Source organism: Trichoplusia ni, chromosome 19 (assembly GCF_003590095.1).
Source record: "Trichoplusia ni isolate ovarian cell line Hi5 chromosome 19, tn1, whole genome shotgun sequence".
In the NCBI taxonomy this organism is placed as follows: domain Eukaryota; kingdom Metazoa; phylum Arthropoda; class Insecta; order Lepidoptera; family Noctuidae; genus Trichoplusia; species Trichoplusia ni.
Window position 1 is genome coordinate 2729367 of NC_039496.1, and position 26249 is coordinate 2755615.

At 32.4% G+C, this 26249-nt stretch overlaps 1 protein-coding gene across 2 annotated transcripts; it reads right to left on the reverse strand.

The window, feature by feature from the left end:
- Positions 1-230: 230 nt before the first annotated feature.
- LOC113503465 lies at positions 231-25932 on the reverse strand. 2 transcript variants are annotated; one of them, XM_026885446.1, is made up of 8 exons: positions 25349-25932; positions 11176-11280; positions 7572-7742; positions 5743-5912; positions 3911-4124; positions 2326-2752; positions 1869-1972; positions 231-912 (listed from the first exon to the last, which is right to left on the reverse strand). In XM_026885446.1, the coding sequence occupies exons 2-8, from the start codon at positions 11234-11236 to the stop codon at positions 800-802; spliced, it is 1260 nt and encodes a 419-aa protein (XP_026741247.1). In that variant the 5' UTR covers positions 11237-11280; positions 25349-25932; the 3' UTR covers positions 231-799. The 2 variants fall into 2 exon arrangements, with proteins under 2 accessions (XP_026741247.1, XP_026741248.1); XM_026885447.1 differs by lacking the exon at positions 7572-7742.
- Between the last annotated feature and the right edge of the window lie 317 nt (positions 25933-26249).

Below are 26249 nucleotides of genomic sequence, written 5' to 3' on the forward strand. Positions count from 1 at the left end.
CAGATATTACACGGATCTTAATTTTGTATTTCGAAATAAAATTTACCATTTTCAAAATCGTTATTTACAGTCTACATCGTAATGGTAAACTTACTTGTAGTAATAAAGTCTTAGAACTAAATACACCATGTGTTTTAATCAAAATAAATAACATAAATAAAATTTAATTTCGTTACATAATTTTTAATATTCAAATTTTCCAACAATAAAATTATATGTACATTTTTTAAATCACATTTTTGATAGAACTTGCATAAAAAGCAATATTTTTATGAGCATTTTATGCGTTGTCTTGAAACGTCAAATTTTAATATATCACTCGTATTTTTTGCATCGGCGTATATAACAAAGTAATTAAGTACCAGATTAAAAACGAATCAACTTTCTTTATTCATTTTTTACAACAGATTCAAAAGATCGTTTATTTTTCTAAGCTAATTTTTCATGGCATTTATGTTAAAATAATTCTAATAATTCATGGTCAAAGATATCGTTTTGTTACATGTAAATATTTTTACAGACAGTTTTCAGCTAATTGTAAACCTACGTCTTTATGTACATTAGTTTACATCACCTCTCCTCGCTCTCTTCCTTTTACTAATAACGTGAAAAGATGTCTATAAGTACATTGGATTCTGTAAAAATATCTTATAGTTTCGATATCAGCAAACACTACGAAAGCCTGAAAGGCAATATAGTTGGAACCAGGCTTTCATTTGTTTTACCTCGACGCAAACTGTGCTCAGTTCGCGACTCACGAGAAATCGTTTGATATCATAATTAAAAACTTTTTCAACGATCAGGGGTAAAACAAAAGAAGAGTAACAAGAGACACCAAAGTCAAGTCTCGGGGTTGCCAGAAAAGTGTCCCTTTGTTCCCAGTGTTGTGTTGAACTGCAGCCTGATTCTCGCCTGATAAAGAGAAGCAAATTATTAAAGTTTCACCAAAGTTTTCAATATGTCTGTTATTCTATTATATTGTTCGAAACTACCAGCGCCAAAGTTGTGCCGAAACAATAAATTATTAATTTATATCTTTGTCCAAATAGTCCAAATGTCTTCGTCATTCTAAGCGACAAAATAATTTCAAACAATTTCGAATTTCAAATGGAGTTCTCGACTTAATAACACTTTAATCGGCTAGTGTTAATAGCATAAACATTTTAAACTTTCACAATACATTTAAAAGTAAATTTGTTTTTTTTTTCAAAGAATGATGCACAGAGTCCCGGTCTTAATGTTTTTTTTTCTTATCAACCAGCATTAAAACCATAATATACATTAAAAAAAAAGAACACACAAGCTAATGTCCACACATTTAATATTGAAATACTTTGCGGCAAGAATAGCATGGAGTTTTTATTATAAAACTAAAGCCGCATACACACCGCAAAACTTGTTTAAAAGTTTGAAAATGTGTACTCTGCCTACAGTACATTGTATGATAAAACGTTTATGGCTTACGCAACGAACATTATTAACCGCATTATCGATAGTAAGGAAATGATTTACGAGTTTGTGTTTGTTTTATTCATGAATGTGTGTGTAGAGGGCGATTTACGTATTGTGTGGTTGTGACTGAAATGGTTTATATTTTGGTATAGAAGTTTTATTGTTGTTTTGATGAATAGCAAGTTTTTTTCAAAAACATATTTTTAACCTTAAACCCACTTCTCTAAATATCTAAGAAAAGTAAGTTTTGAAGATGAATCTAACCTTTGTCGTCTTCAAATTTATCGAATCTTATTTTAATAAAATAGAATGGTTAAAATAAAAATTTCGAACGAAAATACTTTGGCAAGAGGGTATTGCAACACATTTAATCATTTACACGTCAATATAGGCAAGATTTCAATAGTAAAACTTACCGATCAATACATGTACATTTATTGTGACTTGAGAGTGATTTTGTAAGTGACATGTGTAGGTCCCACTGTCGTTTTGTGATGCTGACGCTACGCTGATTGTAGCACTGAAATAAAGACAACAGCATAATAATCTAGTTAAATCAAAATATACTAGCTACTAACTACATATAAGTTATCATATATTCTTACGTTGTAAAAAAAATGTATCAATTACAATTTGTTACGGAAAAGTTGTCAAAGAGGATAACTTTAATTATAAAAGTAATGAAATTGAATAAATTTCATTTACCGCTCTTTTAACACTTATCAAAGCTAGTGATAAAAGCTTATACAAAGTTACACTTCATCAACAATACCAAAATTCAAGAAACCGTACGATCTGAATTCAGTATCTGATACTATACGATTCGTTCTACATTATGTATTCACTATCTTTCCATTCCGTTATTCAACTCACCTTGTATTCCTCCAAGTGACATTCTCAGTGAACTCCTTCCCTTGTTTCTTCCAAACGATTCCATAAATATTATTCTCTACCGGGGGCGTTGTGGGCTTAAGCGTTGTTAACTCAGTCGTAGTCACCGGCACTCTCTTAGTAGTACTAACACTAACTGTAGTTGTAACCGTTGTAGTTTCTACACTCCAACTCTTATTCATCATTAAATCTATTCTATTGAATATTGTACTCATTTTTGTTGTTAATTCAGTTGTTGTAGTTGGTGCTAATGTGGTTGCAGGCAAAGGTGTTGTTAGTGGAGTTTTTGTAGGTATAGATGACTCGAATTGCTCTGATATGATACAAGATAACTTTATAGCGCTACCCGCTTTGTAAAATCTATCTTTGACATCGTGAGTCTCGTCGCCGTTGATGGATATTACGGGAGCTGAAAGAAATGTTCTTTTAGGCAATGGTAGACCTCAATTTAATTAGCTACTTAAAAGAAAGATGAGTTTTTTTTCTTGGCAAATTAATGAAATTTTTACGTTACGTTTTAGAATTCCGTAGACTTAAAGAAGTCAAGGTAAGTACATAATTATATTCCTGTTTTGAGAAAAAAAATCTAAAAGAGACATTCAATGGTACACAGAATTGTGTCGTATTTGAATTCTATAGGACAGAAAATATAATATTTGAATTACGTGATCCATGAGAAAAATTTCAACACGTTTAAAATGAAAAAATACAGGTTGAAATAGGTATACGGAACTTTATGTTCAAAAAATTCACACTTGGCTGTATTTCTGTAATTTTCAGGTTCATAATATGATGGACCTCAGAAAATTTGAATTACTTCCTTATTGCGACAAAATGAAGAATTTTCAGGTTACATTTACTTGTACAAAGAAAGAGACAACATAGGCTTTTCTGAGGGGTTTACAGCTTTTTCATGAAAGGTACAAAATTAGAAATAATTAAGTAAAGGAAGTCACCTTTATTTACCTAAGACTATTATTATATAAAAAAATGTTTTGAAGAAATTGTAGTAATTTAAAATCCTCTACAATCAAAATAGATATCTTCGTGGAAAAATATATTTCCTGATGTGATTAAGGCTTAACGAAACGGCCTTACCAAACTTGAAAGAAAAGATATAAAGAGAAAGAAGCTTTTCAATCTCAGTACTAACACACAATAGAGATTCTTAATTAAAGCTTTCAACAAAAGATAGAAAAGCGTGCTCAACAAATAGATCCTACTTTTTCACACCAACTCAAGGCCATCTGATTTCAAACTAGGCAGAGCCTATACTATGGTAACCAAAAATCTTAAATATATTAAAAAAAATACATTGATAATACCCAAAAAATAGAGAAAACTTCGAACCTCCGACCTTTGACTTACTCGTAGCTGTCAGAGTCCCTGACCATTACGCCAACATGGGCCTAATTTTTTGACTAAAAGTGATAATAATATTGTTGCAGTTGTTTAAGCATAGTGTCACATCGCTCTTAATAGCGTAGAGCGGAATCTTTTATGCAAATTGAATAATACTACTCTAGGAGCCAAAGAAACCAGTCTAAATTATAAATTATCTACTTACGTAGAACAGTGAGGTTCGTGAATATTGTTCTGGGGGGATGTGTGGATATTTGGCACATGTAGTGGCCAGCGTCTGAGAACTTCACTGGATTCATACTGAGCCTCCAGTTGTTCGGGTATTGGAACTTTACTGCTATCCTATTGTCGCCGGCGTATAACGCTGGACCGACGGTGAGCAGTTGCGCTGACTCCGTCGTATTCCGCAACCACATCACCTGGATTAAAAACGTATAATTAAGGTTAAAGAACAAAGAAGAAGAAGAAGAATTATTCAGAGACACGGATTAAAAAAACGTTGTTTTGTACAAATTTTGCTTCCAATACAAGATTGTCGTAACCAATGTTTTAAGTTTGGAAGAATATCGGAACATCATTACTTGTTTTGTCCTAGATAATACTGACGGTGTTTGAAAAATGAAAAAGGATTAAAATAATATTTTTAGTTTATTTTATTAACTTATCGTTTTCATTAATTATACGAAAGAAAGAATACTTGTAGTTAAACGTAACTGAAATTCACAACAATTTCGCCACAAAGGTGATGCTCGATTAGATTTCATTAAAACAATTTAACGACTTGACCTTTGGCTTTATTTCCTTTAAACACCCAAAAGTATCATAATTACCTAAACTTACACCTCATTACAGGTGGCCCTTATCCTTACGCTAAACATACTACCTTTCTTCTTATTTTACAAAGCCCTTGGTTTCATTTCCATACAAAGGACCCAAACATGAAAGATTGACAACCTCTTTTTCAGCTACATAAAATATACTCAAAGAAACATATTTTTTATTTTTATTTACAGACACCTGTACTAAAAAACATGATCTATATAAAAAAAAATCGGTTTAAATTGAGACATTCGATTTGTAAAAAGCAATTTTCCACAATGAATACAATTTTATTCTTATGCTTTTAATCACTAATACTTGGAGGACTTATGAAACCACTTACAATTTCAGTCTAATGAAAATGATTTTACATTCTAGGAGCGCTTCAACGTCACTGAAGCTATAAGTAATTCAATCTGACCTTTTCAGTTAAGGTTGCACTACCCCACGTAATTTCTTACTTCATTTCTGACCGTATAAATAGTTGAAAAATCTTTTTTTTTTTCTTCCACATTCTATTTTTGAATATAGACCAAAGCGATAATATGATCTGAAAACTTCCACATTTCGAATTTTCATGCATACTGCTATCAAAGTCTTCTTTGATTTGTCAAGTTTGATCTTATGTCATTAATAGACATTTGCAGTAATCTTACAGACTAAAGCCATCACTTATCAGGGACTTACGTTTCTGATGTATAATATCAGAAATCGCTGAAGGCTTTCCCTAAAGTGGGCCAGCGATCGTTACGGAACGGTAGAAAAGACTAAGAAAATAGCCGAAGAAAATGCAATCTATCCAAGACTCGATTGATTAGCAATCTTAATTTATAAATCAATCAACTCAGTCCTTTGTGATCCGCAGCTATTCAAGGTCTCCTGCATTTCGAACCATAAGAGTCCTCATTTATTTTTCATCATTCTCCTGCCCTTGTCCCAATTATTTCATTTGGGGTTTCTATCTGACATCATTTCACAAGAAACACTCTTTGCAGCCATATTGTCTAAACACAATCCATCCATCGTTCCTTTGGTCGTCCTCTTCTCCTATATCCATCCACATCCAAGCTCAACACCTTCCACACTACATGATTCTCATTCCTCCAAATATCATGCATATACCATGAAAATCGGCATCACATAGTATCTCTGTAAACGGCGCCTCTTTCAAACTTCCCCTTACCTACATTATTTAATGAAATATAATTAACAATTTACCGTCTTATCCTTGAGCATGACGACTCTACAATTGAGCAAGGCTTCGGCGCCCACATGGGCCGTCACTTGCGTGTATTTCTCCTCTTCGAAGTATGGTCCCCAGTGGTGCTCATGATGGTGATCATGATAACTCTGGTACGGGACATAAGGCCGTGGCTCTTCTACCTTATCTGTTTAAAAGATAATGTATTATTTAGATATTGGATTCTTTTTTGGGGATTTTTTTGGAAAGATGAAATTCGATTTTTGTAATGATGCGATTTAATCAAGTGCATATTAGACATACACGAGGTTTCATTACATCATTTTAAAATAAGGATTTTTCTAGCCCCAAAAAGCACAAAAACTACTATCTAAACTTCACACACACCAATGCAAGAAAAAAAAAACACTATTGCCAAGTAAATAAAAAACAAAAGTAATCATAATTTTAAATGTGGAATATGCCTGAAGCGAACACTGTGCAAATAATAATAATGTTAAGGTGTCGTGTAAAACAAATGAAATAAAATTTTATATTTTGAGTTTATTTTTAGACAACTTGACTTGTGGAGTAATCTGCATTGCGTGTATAAGTATACTGTATACTGTCAGTGAAATTACTATGCAAAGCAAGCGACCTTTTTAGAAACGACGAATAAAACCCTTATCTGTTAATACTTTTGAAATGATTTGTTTTATTGCTGCTAAGAATTAATTTATAACAAAGTAACATAAATTACGAAGACAAGGATCGTGGTAGATTTTAATTACGATTCTTAGTTTGTTGAGACAACTATCTTACAGAAATTTAGAATCCGTTTCTCGGAATTCAGGTAATTAAATTTGTTGATTAGCTACTTAGTCTTTTGAACTTTCAAGTTTCTTTAATGACTTTGCAAACGGAATAATAAAACAGACCAAGGGTAAATTGGTATTACTGTAGAAATACATTCTAAAACCCAAATGCATTTTTTTTTAATTAAGTAAAATTGTGAGCTTTCAGCTTTATATTATAATTTGAAACCTGATTAAACCATGATGTATAAAGTAATTAAAAATTAATCACATAACTGTAAGCAACAAATATTGGACTGGTTGCAAAAAATTTACCAGAAAATTCAGAAAACCTATTAATGCAGAATAATCAGGTCATTAAAACTCTTTAAATAAAGTGGAAACGCTTTCTGAATTTCAATTGCGATAAGATCGTAGTCGTGCAAAAGTTTAAAATCTGATAATATCACGCCAATCCGAGACGATAGTAAGCAGAATCATATTCCTTTATGGAAATAGGAACGAGAGCGTCCAAAACTTAGGGTCAGTTCACACAAATACAATACGACGCCGCAGCGTGTTATGTAGAGCGAAAATTTGTGACGTTGCTTTATAAATATGAGGATGTAGTTTGTATATATATTTGTACATCACATCTTGTCGGAATAGATATTTGACAAAATAACTGTTTATTTCGTCAGACAGACAGAAAAAATATTAAAAACGTATATTTTCATTCGAAAAAAAAATTAAATCTTGGGTGAAGTCACTTACCAGTAAACTTTTTACTAGCATATTTCATCATCATAACTGCTATTAATTTTCCTTACTTCCTTACTAATTGTGTATCAAATGAAAAATACGTATTCAATATTTTCAGGAAAGCTCGTTGACAGTTAAACAGATTAATATTATAATTATTAATATTATACCCAATAGTATCTACGATGACATGTAAATACAAGTATTTATTTACAAACAAACGAGCTTTTGCCAGCGTAGCGTTCCGTTACGACGTCGTATCGCGTTTATGTGTAACAGCCCTTACTGCGGACGCTAAAATCGATACTTACTCTGTAACAAATGATCGTTTCTGTCAGTTGCCCCTTCACGCTTGATATTTTCGCGGAGTTGCTTCGTGATGTTTTTGAATATCTCTCTGGACAGCGCGAGACTGTCCTTCTCATCGCTTCGGCGTCTTCGGACAACATTTGTTCGATAATCTTCAGGAAAGCGCAACGGTTCTGCACAAATACGTCTTACTTTAACATACGACCGGAGATCATTATCGTACTTTAGGAGTAGACAGGTAAGGAGCATTTGTTCCTGGATGTATTTTTTTAGTTATATGTTTGGTATGGAGAATTTTTCTATGTTAAACTATAAATTTTGCAGTAGCAATTAATTGTGATTTCTGGTATTATCATGTATCTTGCAAAAGTAATCCGTATTTATTATTTTGCTTTTCGTTCTCTATTTTGATTTTCTTCATATATGTATTTTTGTAATCTCATGGAAATTTCATCAAGATAATTTATTGAATCGAAATCTAATAACTGACTTCCAACTTTTAACTCCTAACTTTTCGTGATTACTTTAGATGAATCTTCAAATTCAGCTCTTAAGAGTATTTCGGATCTCTCGTCACGACTTTTTGATTTAAATTACTTCCTATACAAAGACATTTTAAAGAAAATCTGAGTTTAAATGAAATTATGTGAAAAGAGTTTTCGCGAAAGTCACTTTTATATTTCTTTATGTTATTCTTAGACCTCATTGACATGACGTGAGAAAAACAAAGTGAGGTAAAATGGGTTCGAAATATTGAATTCTGAAATCGCCTACTCGCTGTGCGTTAGCGTTGCTATCAATGCTTAAACCTTTCCTATATGATTGGAGTGGCCTAACAGTGGTTTTTATAGAGATTGGTGTTATTGTTAAATTTTATAACGAAGAGGCTGTCATTATATGCGAAAGACAGATAATATGACTGCAAAAATTTGTTTGTATTATTTTTTAAAAAACACAATGTTTTATTTAAAAAGTTATTGCAATGTCACAAATGCCAACGTTTGATTCATAATTTGCTTTAAATCTTTCTGGGACATTTTAAAGATCTTTTTAAACCAATTGAGTCGGTAGATGCAAATGAGCTCCTTTTTAAAGCTGTTTCCCAATAAATAGGTTCGTAATGCCCACAAAGATACTTTGTTGGTTATTTCTGAAATGCAAATTCATATTATGTGCAAGTTGATAAGTAATTGAAATAGCGTAAAGGTAGTTAATTTTAAGAGAGTTTAAAAAGAAAAAGTTTATATTTTTGGTATGTATATTCATCATATATAAATCATGTATATTCGCCGATTACTTCGAGCTTTCTGATCCGATTTATTCGATTCTTTTTCATGTTTTTGTATTACTTTGATCTTCAGTAATTGATAGTATTTGATATTAAGTTCGTATAGAAAGAAATGTTTATTTGTCTCAAAATAATTTTGATTTGAACATTCAAAAAATAATTGAAAAAAGCAGATTTCGTTTAAAACACAAACTAAACATTTGAAAGTACTTAAATATATTCTACTTAAATATATTATACCAAATTTATTTGACATTTCAGTAATTTATATAACGTATAAAATCAAAAATGTAATTTAAATACATGGTAGGAACTGTTTTGTAAGCATCTTTTTAATGTCTTTTTTAATTTAAACTTACAATTTCTGAACTTAGAAGTTTGTAGTTACACCTATTTTGCATATACTACTTGTTTGTGCAAACTTTGTTATCGGCATTCATTCTATTCATTAGTCAAATAGAAAGAACATTCATAGAAAAATGTTCTGTAAGTCTTTATGAATACGACTGGTATTTCCTGGAGCGAGAATCTTACCTTGCCGTAACACAGTCTTGACTAGCACGGGAGGTAAAGAACTATATATCTGTGTATACCCTCATTTAGATTTACTAAATATTTTGTTGTATGCTTTGTACATTTCATGCCAATAAAGTTTTATTATTATTATTATTATTATTATTATTTAAATTATGGGTACCTTTATTCACAAGTAAGAAAAAAATATAAAGCTGTGATCAAACTGTCGGACATGCCCATCAGCGTGACGTCACACGGATTAATGTTTCAATGTAGTGCTGAGGTAGTATGGTGTTCACACTCTTGGACGTACATACGTCTCGGACGTGACTTTGAGCCATCCTTTGGCAACTGAACGCCCGAAAAACCTCCGGCTGGCTGGATATTTTGCTCAAACTCTGCGAAGTCCGCTTTGGATCATGCACACTCTTTATTATTTATTTTAGTTAAAGAGGTAAGAACGTGAATGAACACACATACTTACAGATTGATGTGCTCAATTTCACACAAAGTCTAACATACTATTTAAACTTAATCTATCCGCAGTATAAAATTGTAAAACCTTTTTTTTTCAGTATTAGTATAATGATAGTCACATAATTTATTTGGTAGGTATATCTAAAACAGTTCCTTTAGAACTCAATGCTTGTGTTCTAACAGAACGATAAAGTGCGTTTCTTGCTGAGTAGCGGAATGAATAGAAATCATTTTTACGTCAGTAACTTCATTATAGTACCTAGATTATAAGGGGACTCTTTCACCGAGCATCATGGAAGGTAGGATAAAGTGCATTACAATTATTTTTTCTGCTTACGGGAATCAACGACGGATTGCTAAGTGCACTTAACCCGTTAAGTGTAAATGTTGAAGGATAATAATTACTGCCTACAAATGATTATTTGTCAACTGTTTCTCGCTTAGTATATATTATATTGTTCTAGTAAACGTAATGCTATTCGTCGGTAAGGTAGAATTTAAAAAATGAAACTTGAATTCACGAATCCGGCCACCTATCTAAATCACAATTTATAAAGCAATATGCAGTGAATACGGGTCAAATGTTTCAAATATTCAAAAGTCGATACACTAACAAGATATTGGTTTGCTGACCGCCGTATCAATAAAGTATGGATGCAACAGAGCTCCAACCTCGGTTATGTAATTGGCATTTGCAAAGTTTCGTACCAATCGACTTTTATTTTTTTAATATTCCATTAGTGTTTTAGTTAGAAAAATTTGGATTAATACTTATTAAGGTACCGCAATGTATTGCAAATTAGTTTGGCAATCGTGCAATTGCATGCAAGCTGTATTATTTACATGATCCAATATTTAGGTGCATTTTACTTTGCTCTATATTTTTCGCTAAGATTTTAAAGCGTTCAGTGTTCAATTACAATTTCGCGTTTTCTCATGCTATGCACTAACTGCCAAAACTAATAGTGTTTTTTAATATTTCATCATTATTTAGTAACATTGTTTAAGTATGATAAGCATAGTGCTAACTATAAGCATTTGTAATTCATTTACGGCCATTTACTCTATCCACCTTTTTACATTAGCAATGAAACGGTTTCCTTAGAGACGAACAAAGAGATCTTTAGTTCTTCATACTAAATAACCCTTCAAGTAAAATTATTGCAGGTGTGAAAGTGAGACAGCGCTTTACACGATATTGAGCGTCATCTCCCTTCCACACTACAATAATATTCCTTTAAAAGGTAGTCTGTAGGCTTACTGGATTATAAAGGGTTTTAATACACGGATAGGTTCGAAAAGGCTGTAAGTGAATATGTTATTACCAGATGCAGTGTGAAGGCAGCATAACGCTAGAAACACGAAGTAGAGTCCGTCCCACTGCATATTAGAGACATCACAGGCGTGGACGCATCACGCTCGCCGATTACCTTTAAAAAAGAATATTAAGGATTAAAACCTTTTTCTACAGTTTATTTAAACCAAAGTAGAGATGCAAGAAGTGGTTATGGAGATTTTGGATTTAGAATTAATTACTTTACTTTTTTTTTAACCTCAATCAACAATCTATTCAGCCTATCAAGGTCCACTCCTAGCTAGAGCTACGCTACAATACCTATTTCTCAGTGTTTAGGCCTTATAGCGATAGATATACACATTTTACAGTTGATAAGTTAAATAAAAATCAATTTTCAAAAACAACGTCAATCTCTTAAGATCAATTCTTAAAAAGTCTAAGACCTGAACATAATACACTAAGTTTCACTCGTTTTTCTTCTTTTAGAAGCTTTTCCATTTGATCTCAATCTACTTTTCAAACGCATATTGAATTTCAATATCTAACTTACCCAAAAGTGCTAAGGTTATTAGGTTCGCGACAATTTATCGTATAGATTTCACGCTATTGCCTATTCATGCTGTAGATTACAACGAAATGGCTTTGAACTCGGTTCTGCTATCAGAGCCCGTTAGTGTCAAAGTGATTTGTCTTAAACGATTCCAAAATACAACGTTACGGAACAAGAATACACGAACATGATATTATGTAATGAAGAAACTTGTAGTGTTATGAGATACTTACACTGAGTAAGCAACCGCACAAAATAGTTGACCAACTTAGATTGCCCCTAGATATGTTACTTAATAATTTAAATGTACGTAATTGGTTCGTGCGTGTTTCTGAATAAGAAATGTTTCCGTTGGCAACGGTCGAAGTTTCGAGGCTGTGGTTTACAGCCTGCATGGTAGTCAGCTTATAAAATTGTACGGGGCAATTTTCATTTTATATGACGGCGCGTGATTCTAGGTGTATGAGAAATTAAGTAGGCACTCTGCTAGCCGGAGGAGAAAAGCCACAACTAGTGGTAAGTGTTTAGATAGTTTACATATTCCGAGGTACGGTTTTCAATATGAGGGATAATGGAGTTTGATGCGACCCGCGTCGTGAATAAGCTATTATAAACTCGTTACGATCGGTAACGGGTTTATAATACTAAGTTATTAAAAAGGTAGGCATTTTTGTTATGGTTGGTTATTATATCGATTGTCGTGTGGTGTGGTGATTAATTGGTGTTTAATTAAGGAAAAAGGTTTACTTAACGCTGATATCTACAAATTTAAAAGAATAGGTTGTGGTGCGTAAAGATAAAAAACATTTGACCTTCTCAGATTTTAGTCAAATGATTTATGTGTATATCGGCGTCTCGCTGCTATCCGATAGTTTCATAATAGAACGAAGAAAAAAAAAACATTGATGTTTTCGAATTCAAAAATAAAATCTTATACAAATAAAATACAGACGACGTTTTCAATTTGTTCTTTATAAATGCTTAAATAAAATTCTTACATCAATTCAATCTTGGAGTAATAAAGACTTGATAATCTGAATTGAATTGCTAAATCCCTTTAGACGGCTTTCACTTATGATTGAGTTTTAAAACCTATTAGATTCTTTTAAACGTTTAAATTGGGAACTTGAGATATAAAAGAAGGTTCTTTATCATTGGTTATTCGTTTTGCTGTTGTTTTTATTTGTACTCGATTGCGTCAGATGAAGGTCTGTTTTTCATCAATATTGATTTAGTTCTTAAAGAACGTAATATTTTTTTTTTGGAGAATTGTTAGAAATTATCACCGATAGTAAAAGTCAGAGAAAATCGAAATAACCTAGCTGTAATTTCGCTTTACAATCTACGATACGCTACTAAATTTAAACACTTATTTATATCTATTTTTATAATAAAATAATATATATGTAATAACTAAAACGAAAGAAACGAGTATAAATAAAAACATAAGAAACAAAATAACATATGCATGACGAGTTATAAGAAGTAAACTCATTTACAATTCTCATACAGAATGTTGCAAAGTAATCAGGCCTTAGAGTCGAGACAAATTACGAATTCAAACTTGTAGATAGCCCCTAACATCAAGGCTTATTTATCAAGTTATCAAACTCTTTCTTTCAGGAGGTTGATCAATCTTCTTTGACTGAAGCAGTTTTTGGGTTGACTCAAACTCTATTACGGTTTGAAAGGCAGTTTGTTGAGATTTAATAAACTTACTCTTATTCGGATCTTTTAAGTATTAAGTAACAATAAGTAAGAAATTTTCGAGAAATATACTTTCTGACTATTAAATGATAACGGTTTACTCACGAGTATTTATTGGGGTAGTCCGACTAGGCTAACCCAACCGGAGTCAGTAATCATGAGCTGACATGGCGGGATCGCGAGTCGAACTCTCGTATAACATCATTCTCACGATGGTTACTATCAAAATACTTTCTATCAGTCCAGATTCTAAACTACCTACTCCATTAAATAGCAATCAATAAACGCCATTGTAGAAACAAAATTTAACAGCCTATGATTTACTTAAATGAACAAAACGTAATTGATGTTGGCCGCCATGATTGTTCATAAGCGTTTCAAATGATTTGCATGAATAAAACATTTGAATTAAATGAACACATAGACATCAACACAACAGTCGACGTCAATTCGAAAAAATCTCGAATGATATACTGCAAACTGCTGAACATTACTATTCTACAAAACTTTTTAGAGTAATAGAAGAAATTCTATTCGTAGGTACGTTTGAGAAATAACGTAGCGAACGTGATATGAGAGTACTTCATAAGATATGTACATTTTCATTTTTCTCCGACAAAACGTGAGGCGCAAACGTACAACAGGGATTTTAGGAAATTATCAGCTTTACTACAGCAAAAAAAATGTAACTTGTTTCACTTGGCGAATCCCGGATTTTCCTTTGTTCACGCGTTACATGCAAATAAAGAAGTAAGAAGTTTTGTTGACAAAGGTGTGAACAAATATGGGACGGGGTTTGGAAAAAAACTGTTGATCAAATATCGCGTTGACTCAAATCTTTGATCATAAAGAGTACACTTCCAAAAATGGTCTTTGAGGTGTGTCGTTAAATTCCTTTTCAAGTGGGATTACAGAATTCATTGGCAAACGCTTGGCATAGTAGAGAGTGCTTTAACAATATGTTTGATTTCTTGAACTTTTGAATTGTATACCTTTTTTTATTTCAAGTCAAAGTATTCTGTTTTCTGAAATTCTTGAAAACACGTTTATTACGTTCCATGCAAGTGTCTCCGACGTTTCACTGAAAGAGGTATTAATTCTTTTTTTCCATTTATACGTATACGAACTCTGATATGCAGGTACATAAAATGAAACAGTTCTTTAATTCAGAACTTAAAAGAGGCCAGAAATTCTTGGAAACAAAATATAATATAGAGTTTAGTTTATAAAGCCTTACATAACAAGGTGAACAAGTCTGAACTTTAGTGCCATTATTTATTCAGGAAAACCTTCATAGAATTCAGAGATAGATTTCTGTTAGACAAAGAAGAATAAGAAATACGAGAAAAAGTTATATTGAAATTCCAGTATTCTTCATAAAATACATATTTAATTTCATAAGACCATTTACAGACTTAAATGCTATTAAGTATGTTTTCTGGAAAAATGTTTCTCGCGAAATATATTGCGGTCGGTTTCATGTTTAATATACTTATAAGTAACATTTAAATAAAATGTTTTGTTGAAAGGGAATCTTTTGATCTGCCGGCGCTATTATTTCTGTATTCACTTGTAAATTGACGGGATGTCAGAGGACATGGAAACAAGGGTATGATGGAGGTTCCTGTACCAATGCGGCCTCTATCTGAATATGTAATTTGATTTTATTTGACGGTGATGGTCACTGGATCTTCTTTTGGAATACACAATGACAGTTCGTTTTGAACGTACTGTATAACTTTTAGGATAACGAGTTGTGATGTTCTCGGGTTGTACTTTGTGGTGAATTTTACTAAAAAATAAAGAATAATTATAAATCTTTTGTTATAGTATAAAAACACGGTTGAGACTGGTGATTATATTTAAACTACAATGTCTTTTTGTAACCGATTTGCATCGTTCCTATAATTTAATAATTCCTCATAGAAATATACTTAGAACCCATTTTCTAGATCTAGCTATAATAATATTTTAATCAAAGTAATGGTTCTAGAAATCCTACGATTCCGTTGTCGATCGATCATGTAACAAAACTCAATCGTAAATGTAAGTCAGAGGTCGTAAATCGCGATCAATTTACGACCTTTGACCTATAAGTGTTGTTATATTTAGAGAAATCAACGCGCCTTATATAAGAACTTAACGCCAGACTTGTGTTGTGTGAACGAGACGCCACTATACGTCGAATAACAACGTCTCACTCCCACAACTCACGGTACAAGTACTAAATTCGACATTGTAATGTTTCCTAAAGGTTAAAGTTCGAACATTAACATTGACAATTCCATTAACCAGAGAAACAGAATTCACATTTCCACAATCAAAATGCTGAGGTAAATATTCAATTGTTTATTTACCTACTGTTTCTTGAGATTGAAATATAATCACATAAAACACGTAAAACAAATCTACTTACGCTTTTAGGATATTGTTCTTATACTCCTAAGCAAAACACAATATTTTTGCCTTTTACATGGATCGCATTTGTGAATATTAATAAGTTGCTTACATTTTGTGAATTTGCTCATAGGTAAAACAATTACCTACTTAGTTCCTTAGGTTAGGATTTATGACTTTAATGTAGAGACCAAGATACTCTAGAATTGCTATGCATAGCCGCGCCCTGACTAAATACGGGAAACGTTTCACGGCGGTCCAGGTTTACACATAAGGAGTCTTGAACAACCCGATTCCTCCTCCAAGGAGGAAGAAGTATTCATGAAAAAAGCTCTAAAAGTGTCAAATTGTTTTATTCTTCTCTAATAATATGACCAGAGCTGGTCAAATAAATAATAACAGCCTATATAATGTCCCACTGTTGGGCACAGACCTCTTTCCATATAGGGAGATATTGATCACCATTCTAGCTTGTTTAATTTTACTTGGTTTAAAAACAAAAATATTACTCTTCCATGAAAATCTCAAATTTTAAACAAGTTATTAATGATGAATGTTGCTAAGATGGTTTTTCAACGTCTGCGCGATAAAGAGTTGTGAGACACAGCTGCCTGATCGAGCGTGATAAATGGATTTCATAAACGTTTCAGATTGCTAGATAAATTAAGTTTGAAGGTTCTAGAACTAATAAGTTTTTGCCAGATTCGAAAAATATTTAGCAGCAAACATTTAACAAATTTTCGATTTGTCAATTTGTAATTTTTTTACTTTCATAAATTGGTTATTTTTTACCAACAGTTTTTATATTATACACCTCAAATATTTGTACGCCGGAAACGGCAGAATATTATGGAGCGAAATTTTTTATAACATCTCAATTACCATATTCTTACAAATAAATATATCTTATATTATCTTAATAATAGACGGCATAACAAATTCAAGTTATTCCACCTTTTTTATAAATGAAAACAATGCCCAAATTAAGATTATTAATGAATATCAGAAAATATTTTCAAGTTTGCGTATATTCAGAAATATAAAAAAAAGCAACAAAAATTTCGAAAAGTTTTTAAGTCATTGATTATTCTGGACTTTTGAACTATTTAAATGTTCGTGACAGACACCCACTTTAAATTAAATCCAGATACGTTAGACAGTTCTATTTTCGATCGCGCGGTGGGAGTGGGTACGTCCGAGTTTAAATTACTTAAATACAAGTCCGTAAGTCAGTGTCAGATACTTTTTTTGTGGATTTGTTTAACCCATTTGCCTCGGGCGTTTTCTGGCAGTACCATCGTGTAATTCAAATGACATGTAGATCTTACGAAGTGACACCTTGGCACCAAGCGGTACTTAACAAGCCAGAAATCGTATATACTAAACCTCATTACTTATTCTGTGTTTAATTTACGACTAGTTGTTAGTCTGGGTGTTAAATAAATAAATTTGTATTGCTTTATTTTTTTTTGTGATTATTGATGTGCTAGCTGACCTGACGTTTATTATATGGTTTTTGTAGCTGTTCTTGTTTTTATTGGAGTTTCAAATTCATACAAGGGTAAAAAGGTCGTCTGTCTGTGATAAGTTTGTATCTCATGAACCGTGTAAGCTAGACGCTGATATAACAAATATAACATAAAAAATGAAGTTTAACAATGGTCGATTTCATTTTCTTTTGCCTATTTGTGTTGCGAAGCCAACTAGCATCTTTCACCAGAGACTGGCGATAGGTAAGACATAAGTTATTAAAGGACTGGAAAATAACTCAGGACCACCCCTTCTCAAACAATAACAATTATAGGTTCCATAATTACGAAGCAGGTTATCAAATTAATGGTTTCTGTATAATTATGTTTTCATACTTAATTATAACGTTCTCTAGTCAAAGAAATAGGGTTTTTAATTAGTAGGAAAGGTAACAAAATCAGTTTTGTAAATACATGTTTTATTTTAACAAACAAATTTTGTATACGAACAAATATTAGGTATATTTTCAATTCAGGTATAAATTGTGATTGGATTGAGATTTGCAGTCTACGATATAAATCTATAGGTACTTATATATGATGGTCATAAAGTTTGTTCGATTTCTAAATACATATTACGGGTCGATGTCTCTTAATTTCAATTATTTTTATTAAATTTGTGTAACAACTCCTTTTTTACATCTAAGAACAAAATTAGGTCTAAAAAATAAAAAGTAAAAAAAAAGAACGACAAATGAAAGTGGATTTAAATGATTAAAAAAAATACCTCAACTCTTCAAAGTGCGCTATTCCACAAAGTTGGATATTTTAATTAGGACGTCAGAATGCCATGTTCCTTGTTGCGTCTAAAAGTTTTTTTTTTTTGGGCTTTTAAATGGAACCGCTATTTAAAAAAATGTAAATATGCAAATCGGATCGACATTAATTCTTTTGTCCTTTAATTTTGCAGGCTGTATTAAATTGTCTGAGTGCGGTCGAAATGATGTAAATGATTTAATTACGAGAAAAGAAGGAAATTTTAAACGGATTTAAGAGAAAATGGAAAAAAGTAAAGATGGGGAATAATTAAACGACGGATGGCTAGTACTTAGGTATAGTTCTCCTCTCAATCTTAATTACTAGGTAAGTGGATATGATTGTTGTAGCTTATAGTATTAGCTCTAATTTAGCTGATCCCAAAGTATTACTAGTAGGTTTATGTAACCAAAGGGCAAAAACGGAACCCTGCCACTAAGCGCCGTTGTGTATCCACCCGGCTGCTATTCATCTATACTTCTATACTAAAATATAAAGCTGAAGAGTTTGTTTGTTTGTTTGAACGCGCTAATCTCAGGAACTACTGGTCCAAATTGAAAAATTCTTTTTGTGTTGAATAGACCATTTATCGAGGAAGGCTATAAACCATCACGCTGCGACTAATAGGAGCGAAGATACAATGGAAACAGTGAAAAAAACAGGGCAGGTATAAATCATGACTTACGAGTATATCTTCTACCCACGGGGACGAAGTCGCGGGCAACAGCTAGTAACACATAAAAGCACAAACGCTTAAACCAAGCGGCAATCAAACCTGGCACATGTTGCGCATAGTGAGACTGGCGTGGTGACCAACCCATCGGCTATTTTAGCAGTCAAAAACAATCGTTCAATGCTGGATTGTTGTCCATACAACATGCACTCTAACTAATGACATCAAATCTGGTCAAAGACATTTATCAAGAATTTCAAAACCCTACGGGATTGGACATTGTGGATTCTTTAGAAAAGATAGATATAGGGAGAAATTTGGTCTTTGTCCTGTTCCTATTGTTGCCTGGTCTTACGATACTCCAATAGATCTGCATTGATATTTTTCAATAAAGCGACTTGAATATAGGTATTCGTTGTATTTTCTAACATCTTTCTGTATTCAATATGTCTGTGATTGTACAGAAAAATGAGTCCATTCTCAATTTTGGGAGTGGATTTGGAGAGCTTGATTCGTTACAGTATACTGTAATATGTACACACTAAAGACTTGGTTTGATTTAATTTGCTATATCCAGTTTTAGATTTTAGTAAATATTTTTCGTGTATGAAATTGGTTAAGCCAAACTGCATTAAATTAAATTATTTAAAAAAAACATTCCTACTAATTGTTCCGTCCCATTTAATTTTTTAATCATATCACTAAAGTTATTAAAAAAAAATTCTATCTTACGTACAAAACATGTTATTATTGAACCCTGTTTATAATCAACTTTTAGCCTTACCGAAAATCGAGTAGTAATGAAACCGTATGTTTTCCTACATTGTTTTTCTGTTCAACAGATTAGGGTAACAGCTAAATACGAACAACAAAACCTTAACCTAATTTTGTGAAGAAATAAAATACCACATTTTATGACCGTTCACCTATTTTACTACTGTTACTACCGTTCCCAATCTTGATCTTAGACTTTGAATACAATAAAGGTTCTCCGTATGGTTGTGACACGCTTGAGCTTTTCTCGAACATTACCGTGTACCATGTTCGTGCTAATGCTCGGCGTTCTGATCGGCAAAATGTTCACAGCAAGCTAAGTGAACGTTTGTGAAAAGGCGTGGCGCTCAGTAACATTTCGATGATTTTGTTGTAATGTCGTATTATCCCTATGCATGCGTTTGCATTTCGTAATATTTGTGAAACCTACACGACAAGAGGATAAATTCCTTAATGTGGGAGTCTTATTAAAGGAAAAAAAAGAGATCGTTTTCACCAGAACATTTCAGCGTGCGGCTTGTTGTTACTAAATGCTCAAGTTTCATGTTAGCCTCTTTATTTTTTGGACTTACGACAACATGAACTAATATCAAGAATAATATATCATTTTTATATGCCTGTCATATGTCATGTTGTGACGTAGAACGATTTGTATTTATATGTGTTAGCTTCACGGTTCCGTTACTATTAAGTAATAAGGAAACGAGTAAATAAGCGTTTACGATTATGGTTTATAGATAAGTGTAGATATTGGAAGATTTATAGTAAGGAAAGCTACAAACCATGTAGTAAGCAATCGATTAGTTATAAATGTAAAATATCAAAGCGTCTTTTGTTTTGATGCTATTTAATAACAGTTCGACGCAATATCTGTTGAACAAAAGAGTCAGATTGTATACCTTGTAGATACAATGATATTACCTATACTCAATAGATCCGAGTTCAATGAACAGCTTTAATCACGCGCTCAGAATATTCTCAGCAAATTTCAAACCGGCCAGTAGGTGTTTGAAAACATAATGCCATAATATCCAGGCATCGCGAATAAAATTTCATTTTCGATTTACGTCACGAAAGCTGAAGTGGGTCAGGAACTAGTTCGCAAAAAGCACATCTACTTACTACGTAATAAGCAAGTTGCGGTTATCTACTAAACCGCAAAAAATGTATAGAAAATACTGGCTTGGCTTGGCTTTCGCTACTTTTGTGCTCTGGCTGCGAGCTGCGTTGCGTTGCGAACTGAGAACATGCTGTAATAGCTTCAAGACATTAATACTCGTAAGGTTTGCTAAGTAAAAAATAGTTGTATAAAAATGTGTTCTGCAGTTTTCACGCTACTTTGCTGTTTTGTCGAGTCCGCAGTTTGTAGAGTAGTCTTATGTACTGTTAAGCCATAGTATCCAGGGATTTTATGTGTTAGTTTTGTTGTTATTACGGTACTTCAGAAAACTATTAATAGAATAAAACATTTTGTCACTTGCAAGACGTGTGTGACTCCCAAAACAAATTTAAAAATAATATATTACTTAATTATATACCATAACAGCTCACTACAATAACTGAAGGCATATAAGTACTAATTACAGGAAACAAACTGGATACCAACACATTGTCCTCCATTCAAAAGATCCTTTCACTGACTTGCAGTGGAAATACGTCATTGTCCGTTTGTTGACATCTCATACGTTGAAATACCGAGCATTCGAGTGTTTCGAGATAATTGGCACGTGCAACATCATGACATTTCCTGTTTGTAGCGTTTGAATCGTGAGCTACTATCGCTCTATATTTTGTTTGTTGCATCCTTTGGTTAAGTGTAATATTTGAACATATCTTAACTTAAAGTTTGAAAAAAAATGTAGAGTTTTAAAATAAAATGATTTTAAGCGTGTTTTTTGTCAAGCATCTCAAAATTTGAACGCATAATGCGTGAACTAGATCTAGGTGACTCAAGATAGCGAATTGTGGGGGTTTTTGGTCAGTAGTTTAACACAAAATCTTTATCGAAAAATAATAATCTTGTAATTATTAATCATTGCTCTTAAATCCAAGAAATTTAGTGACATCATCGTATGGCATTAAGCTCAAGACATCCAAAAATGTAATCATATCTTTATATGATATGAGCGATAGTACATAATAAATGAAATTAAATGTCATCATTCTATTATACCGTCTTTTTATTCTTCCGGATCACAAAACTTGAAGGCATTACTTTTGACTAATAGTTCAAAAGACTCAACTCAAATAAGGCACGCTTTCGCAAAGACGCTTATTCATTTTCACCTTGAAAAATATTCTAGTTTTCAGTATGAATGCCAGCTACGAGCACAGTTCGTGAGAAGTTCTCATAATGAATGATGAGGCAAACAGTTTTCCACCTACAAATTAAATATCGGCTATGTAGCATTTGGGTCAAGTCTTGAGCCGAGAAATTCGGAAGCAGAATAAGAATTGTGAGATTATTTAAGCCATGCGGCCGATATGGCTATTGGCGTTATTATAAGGTTAAAGATTCGAAATATATAGAATACGGTATCGTACATTTATGAATTCACGCTTTTATACTCAAGAACGGTGAAAATGCTGTCATTAAATATATTTTTATAAAATCTCAAGCTCTACAAAAAAGGGACCACATTGACCATACTATTCACTATTTCTCAGCTATTAAATACCTCTACATTATTCTCGTGGTACTGATGATGACACTATAAGTACAAACACTTTTCAAATCATCACTAATTCCATTTATACGTGTCAAAATACCGCCGTATTACCCCAAGTTGACAAGTTACTTACTAGGTCATTATTTAAATTACCTATTTGATACGTAATTGCCTTAATTATTATATCGGGTACAGAGCTGGCGACACGGCCATTAGTTTGTAATACAAAACATGTACAAAGTATTTAATTTAAAATCGATACTTCAACACTGTTAGAACAACTTATTTTACTAAGGTATAATTAAGGACTCTACAAACTCCTATTTTAATATTTATCAGTCTTTGTTATAATTTTAGGTAGATATTTCGAATTTGTGACAAGTGGTAATTAGATAGGCAAGAGTTTTTGAAATGGAAAATGTGAAACTGTATTTTTGTAATTCAGGAATGGTTTACACTTCTTTCTGCTCGACCTAAAGCGGGAGAAGTCATTCGATATTTTTTTATATAGGTATATGTGCCATTTAATTCATTCGTACATGAATTGTTACTCTATAATAAAGATTGTCTATGGTTTTATAGGAAATTACATGCATATAAATTGATCACAAAAAGACTGAAAACAACCCCCATTTTTATTTAATTAAAAATCCTATTTCGCGTAAGTTACAAAAAGTTTTTTTTCTGTCAAAGTAGGACTTCAATAAAAACTGGCGCTCACACCAGTGGGGAGGGAATAATTTAGTAACTATTTGGCCAAAGTTTGGGGAAAGCGTCGCAATTTGCCGACAGTTTTATATTATTAGGCTCGAACATACTTGAAGGCTAAATCGTAAATTGTCATAAATATTCAGCTTTCAGACGCAGAGTAAATGCCTACTATAAGATCAGAAGAAAAATAAAATACATTGAAATATATATTTAGTATGTAGCCTTTTTCTGAGAAAGAGTCTAACTTTAGATACGTTTAAAAAGACTCGGCAAACGTTGCCCAGACACCTACATCTTATTTATCACCAGAGCGAGACATATTTTTTGCGAAAATAAAATATTCCCAACAGAATATTCTTGAAAGGAAAAACAAAAATATCCTCACTAAATACCAAGGTTGTTCATAAAATAAAAAATAAATACACATTTTTAGGCGACAGGCTTAAGCGATTACAATTTCGGTAACAAAGTTTAAATCCACAGCAGACCTGTCTACATATCGTGCGAAAAGCGGATCTTGACAGTAAATCCTTACTACCAACATGACATAAAAAGAATTTTTCATATTTATGTGTTCACGGTAAACAATTTCGCATTTGAATTCAGTGCGCATGAAGTCCATATAAACGTTATAAAAAGATGGAAGTATGCCTGTGCTTTATGGGGGTAGGAAATTGCGTAAGATATTTGAGTTAACTTAAGGCTCTTGATTTAAAATTGGCCTCTGGATACACGTGTTCAAACAAAGCCTTATAAATATAATCGGTTTCAATCACTTCTTGGAAACGACCAATTTTCCCTGAGAGCCATTAAATCTTTGCAAAATAATGAATTTAGTTTACCGTGACAAAATATTATTAACGATTAAAATTACACTACAATATTTTTTTAAGGAAATGGAATATTTCTTAAAAAATTGTTTTAATAAATTAGTCTATACAAGGATCTCCTGATTAAGTGAAGGCTTACACGTATCACTCTGAGGACTTTACATACTTTAATATGCGGGTAGAGCCACTATTTCCATGTATAGAGCTTCATATCTGAACAGCTGTCCGAGATTCCGCATTTCTTTCCGTATTTCTTGAAATTATTTCCTCATTAACATAATTACTTAAGTTTATATGGATAGTTTGTAAATAATACATATTCTCTGGTCTATGGTAGCATTCAAAAGTGTTTTTTTTTATTTGTTGAGAAGTAGCCTTATTCCAATGTAGAGATTTCGAATTTCCACTGAACGATTCTTACGGCAAGCAGACTTTGGTTCAGTAGAATTAATATTAATCTTGCTGTCATAGTTTTCTACATAAATGATTGTATTTTTTCTAGTTTTCTGCAAGAACTTTAATTGAATTGAAAACAACTGTTCTATGTGACGGATCCTACGAAATAGGACTCTTAGCGAAACATCGTTGATCTTTATATTGGTTTAGCTTTTGAAATAAATACGATAGATCGATATAAACTTGTTATATGTTCGGCAATCACTGAAAAGCTATCATCATTATTATAGGCCGCAAGGTTATTGGTAACGATTGCCCTGCCCTTGAGTCTTCATTGACAGGCTTACATAATTATTGGAGTGACAATAAAAAACCGTAGGGCAATTATTATCAGAACGGTTTTCCGTGAAAATGATTGATTTGTTTTTAGCTTTGATTTCAAGGAAACGTCTTTTAATTTTATGGTTTTTATTAGATGTTTGTTCGTTTTCCAGTTTTATATGTATTGTTAATCATTTGTACCTCTTTTAAATATTAGTATATGTTATTAAAATGTCTAGATTAATTATTGAAAAAAGCCATACCATTATTTCCTGGTATTTTTTGTTGATAGGATATTTTTGTAATTAAATAAGGTCTGATGTTCTTTCTATCACTAGATTATTAAGTGTCATTTGATTGAATATTGGTAAAAATTGCTTTAAATATTTAATAATTTATTAGCGTTTATATTAGCGATAGTTAGCGATGTTATGATGTAGAATCAAACTGATATTTTTAGAAAAAGTGGAGTTTCTATAGTTAATTTTTACACTTAGGATGTGCTAGGTGCGTCAAGTTAGGAGTGGTCATTTAGTTCTATTCGTGATTAAATAGTGTCCAATTTATTATTCTAAATATATTATGTACTTTTAGGTATTAGGCTTATACAAGACTAATACCACTAATTGTCTAAAGAGATTTACATCCCAAATAAATATTTAAGACTAGTTTGATTTTCCATTTATGATAATTTTAAATTTTGATTCGATTATTTACAAGTATGAGAATCTTATAATATGTATTAATATTTTTAATAATTAAAATATAATAAATAATTCATGAAGTAACTTTTCTACTGAAGCCTTAAGATTTTCGTCTTTTCAAATAGGAAAGATAAATATTAACTATTTTTGACTTTATTTTATTAAAATAATATTATGTACTTACATTTTTCATATAAACCCATAAGTCCAATAGCTACCAGGCTGCCATAATATAGAAGAGCACTACCACGATAACACACTGCACTCCACACGACAATGTTCGGTCGAACGAGGCAAATAATTATAGAGGGGGGGTTGAAGAACTACCGCGGAACGATGTTACCTCGGCAAGAGGCTGCGTGGTACTGAATAGGGAGCGAACGGGAGCGGACTGACGTATACGTCACTTTGCCCTGAGGATGCGATACACTGCGTACAACTTTGTAATTGGTAACAGTAGACTCTCAAAGAAATTCTTGTGATTTGTATAATGAGTTGCCGTAAAAATGTCTGATTGTATTACGTGAATGTATTTAGTAAGAATTAGGATTACTGCTAAAGTAATAGGTAAACATTGTTTGGGGACTGGGATTAGTGTTCGAAAAATATAATGGAAGTGGTTAAAATTAAGTAACTTTAGTCCGAAAATAATAAAAAAAGAATTGAATTTTGTAATCACATCAAAGAAAAACTGCGATTCAAATGTTAGGATCTTAAAAAGTAAAGATAAAAATAAAATCCTGTTATGAAACCTATTTTTACAATAGCCTTTTTATCATACTTTATTAAAACTGCTTCCCAAACTTCCCTGTTTCGTCCTACATAACTCAGTCTAACCATTTAAAAGACCTGGAACGTGTCTGTTGCGTTATGAATACAGAATACATTGTCACTACCCAGAATTTATTTTTCGTACTAAGCAGTATACACAAACCAAGGTAGCGTTGTACGGACGGCTGAGACGTCATTTGAATACGCAAAGGAAACGGAAGCCCTGTAGACAAGCGTAATTTTTAGCACAAATTAAAATGTTCGCGTTTTATTTTACTTGATTTTTGTTGTAGTTCGGGTTTTTGGTTTAGAAT

Excerpts from the sequence above, each read along its gene's own strand:
- LOC113503465 (XM_026885446.1), bottom strand. The coding sequence starts at position 11,236 with ATGCAGTGGGACGGACTCTACTTCGTGTTTCTAGCGTTATGCTGCCTT. Across the intron at positions 5,913-7,571 it reads AAACGATCATTTGTTACAGA|ATAAGGTAGAAGAGCCACGG; the intron begins GTAAGTATCGAT and ends TCTTTTAAACAG. Across the intron at positions 2,753-3,910 it reads CACGAACCTCACTGTTCTAC|CTCCCGTAATATCCATCAAC; the intron begins GTAAGTAGATAA and ends CATTTCTTTCAG.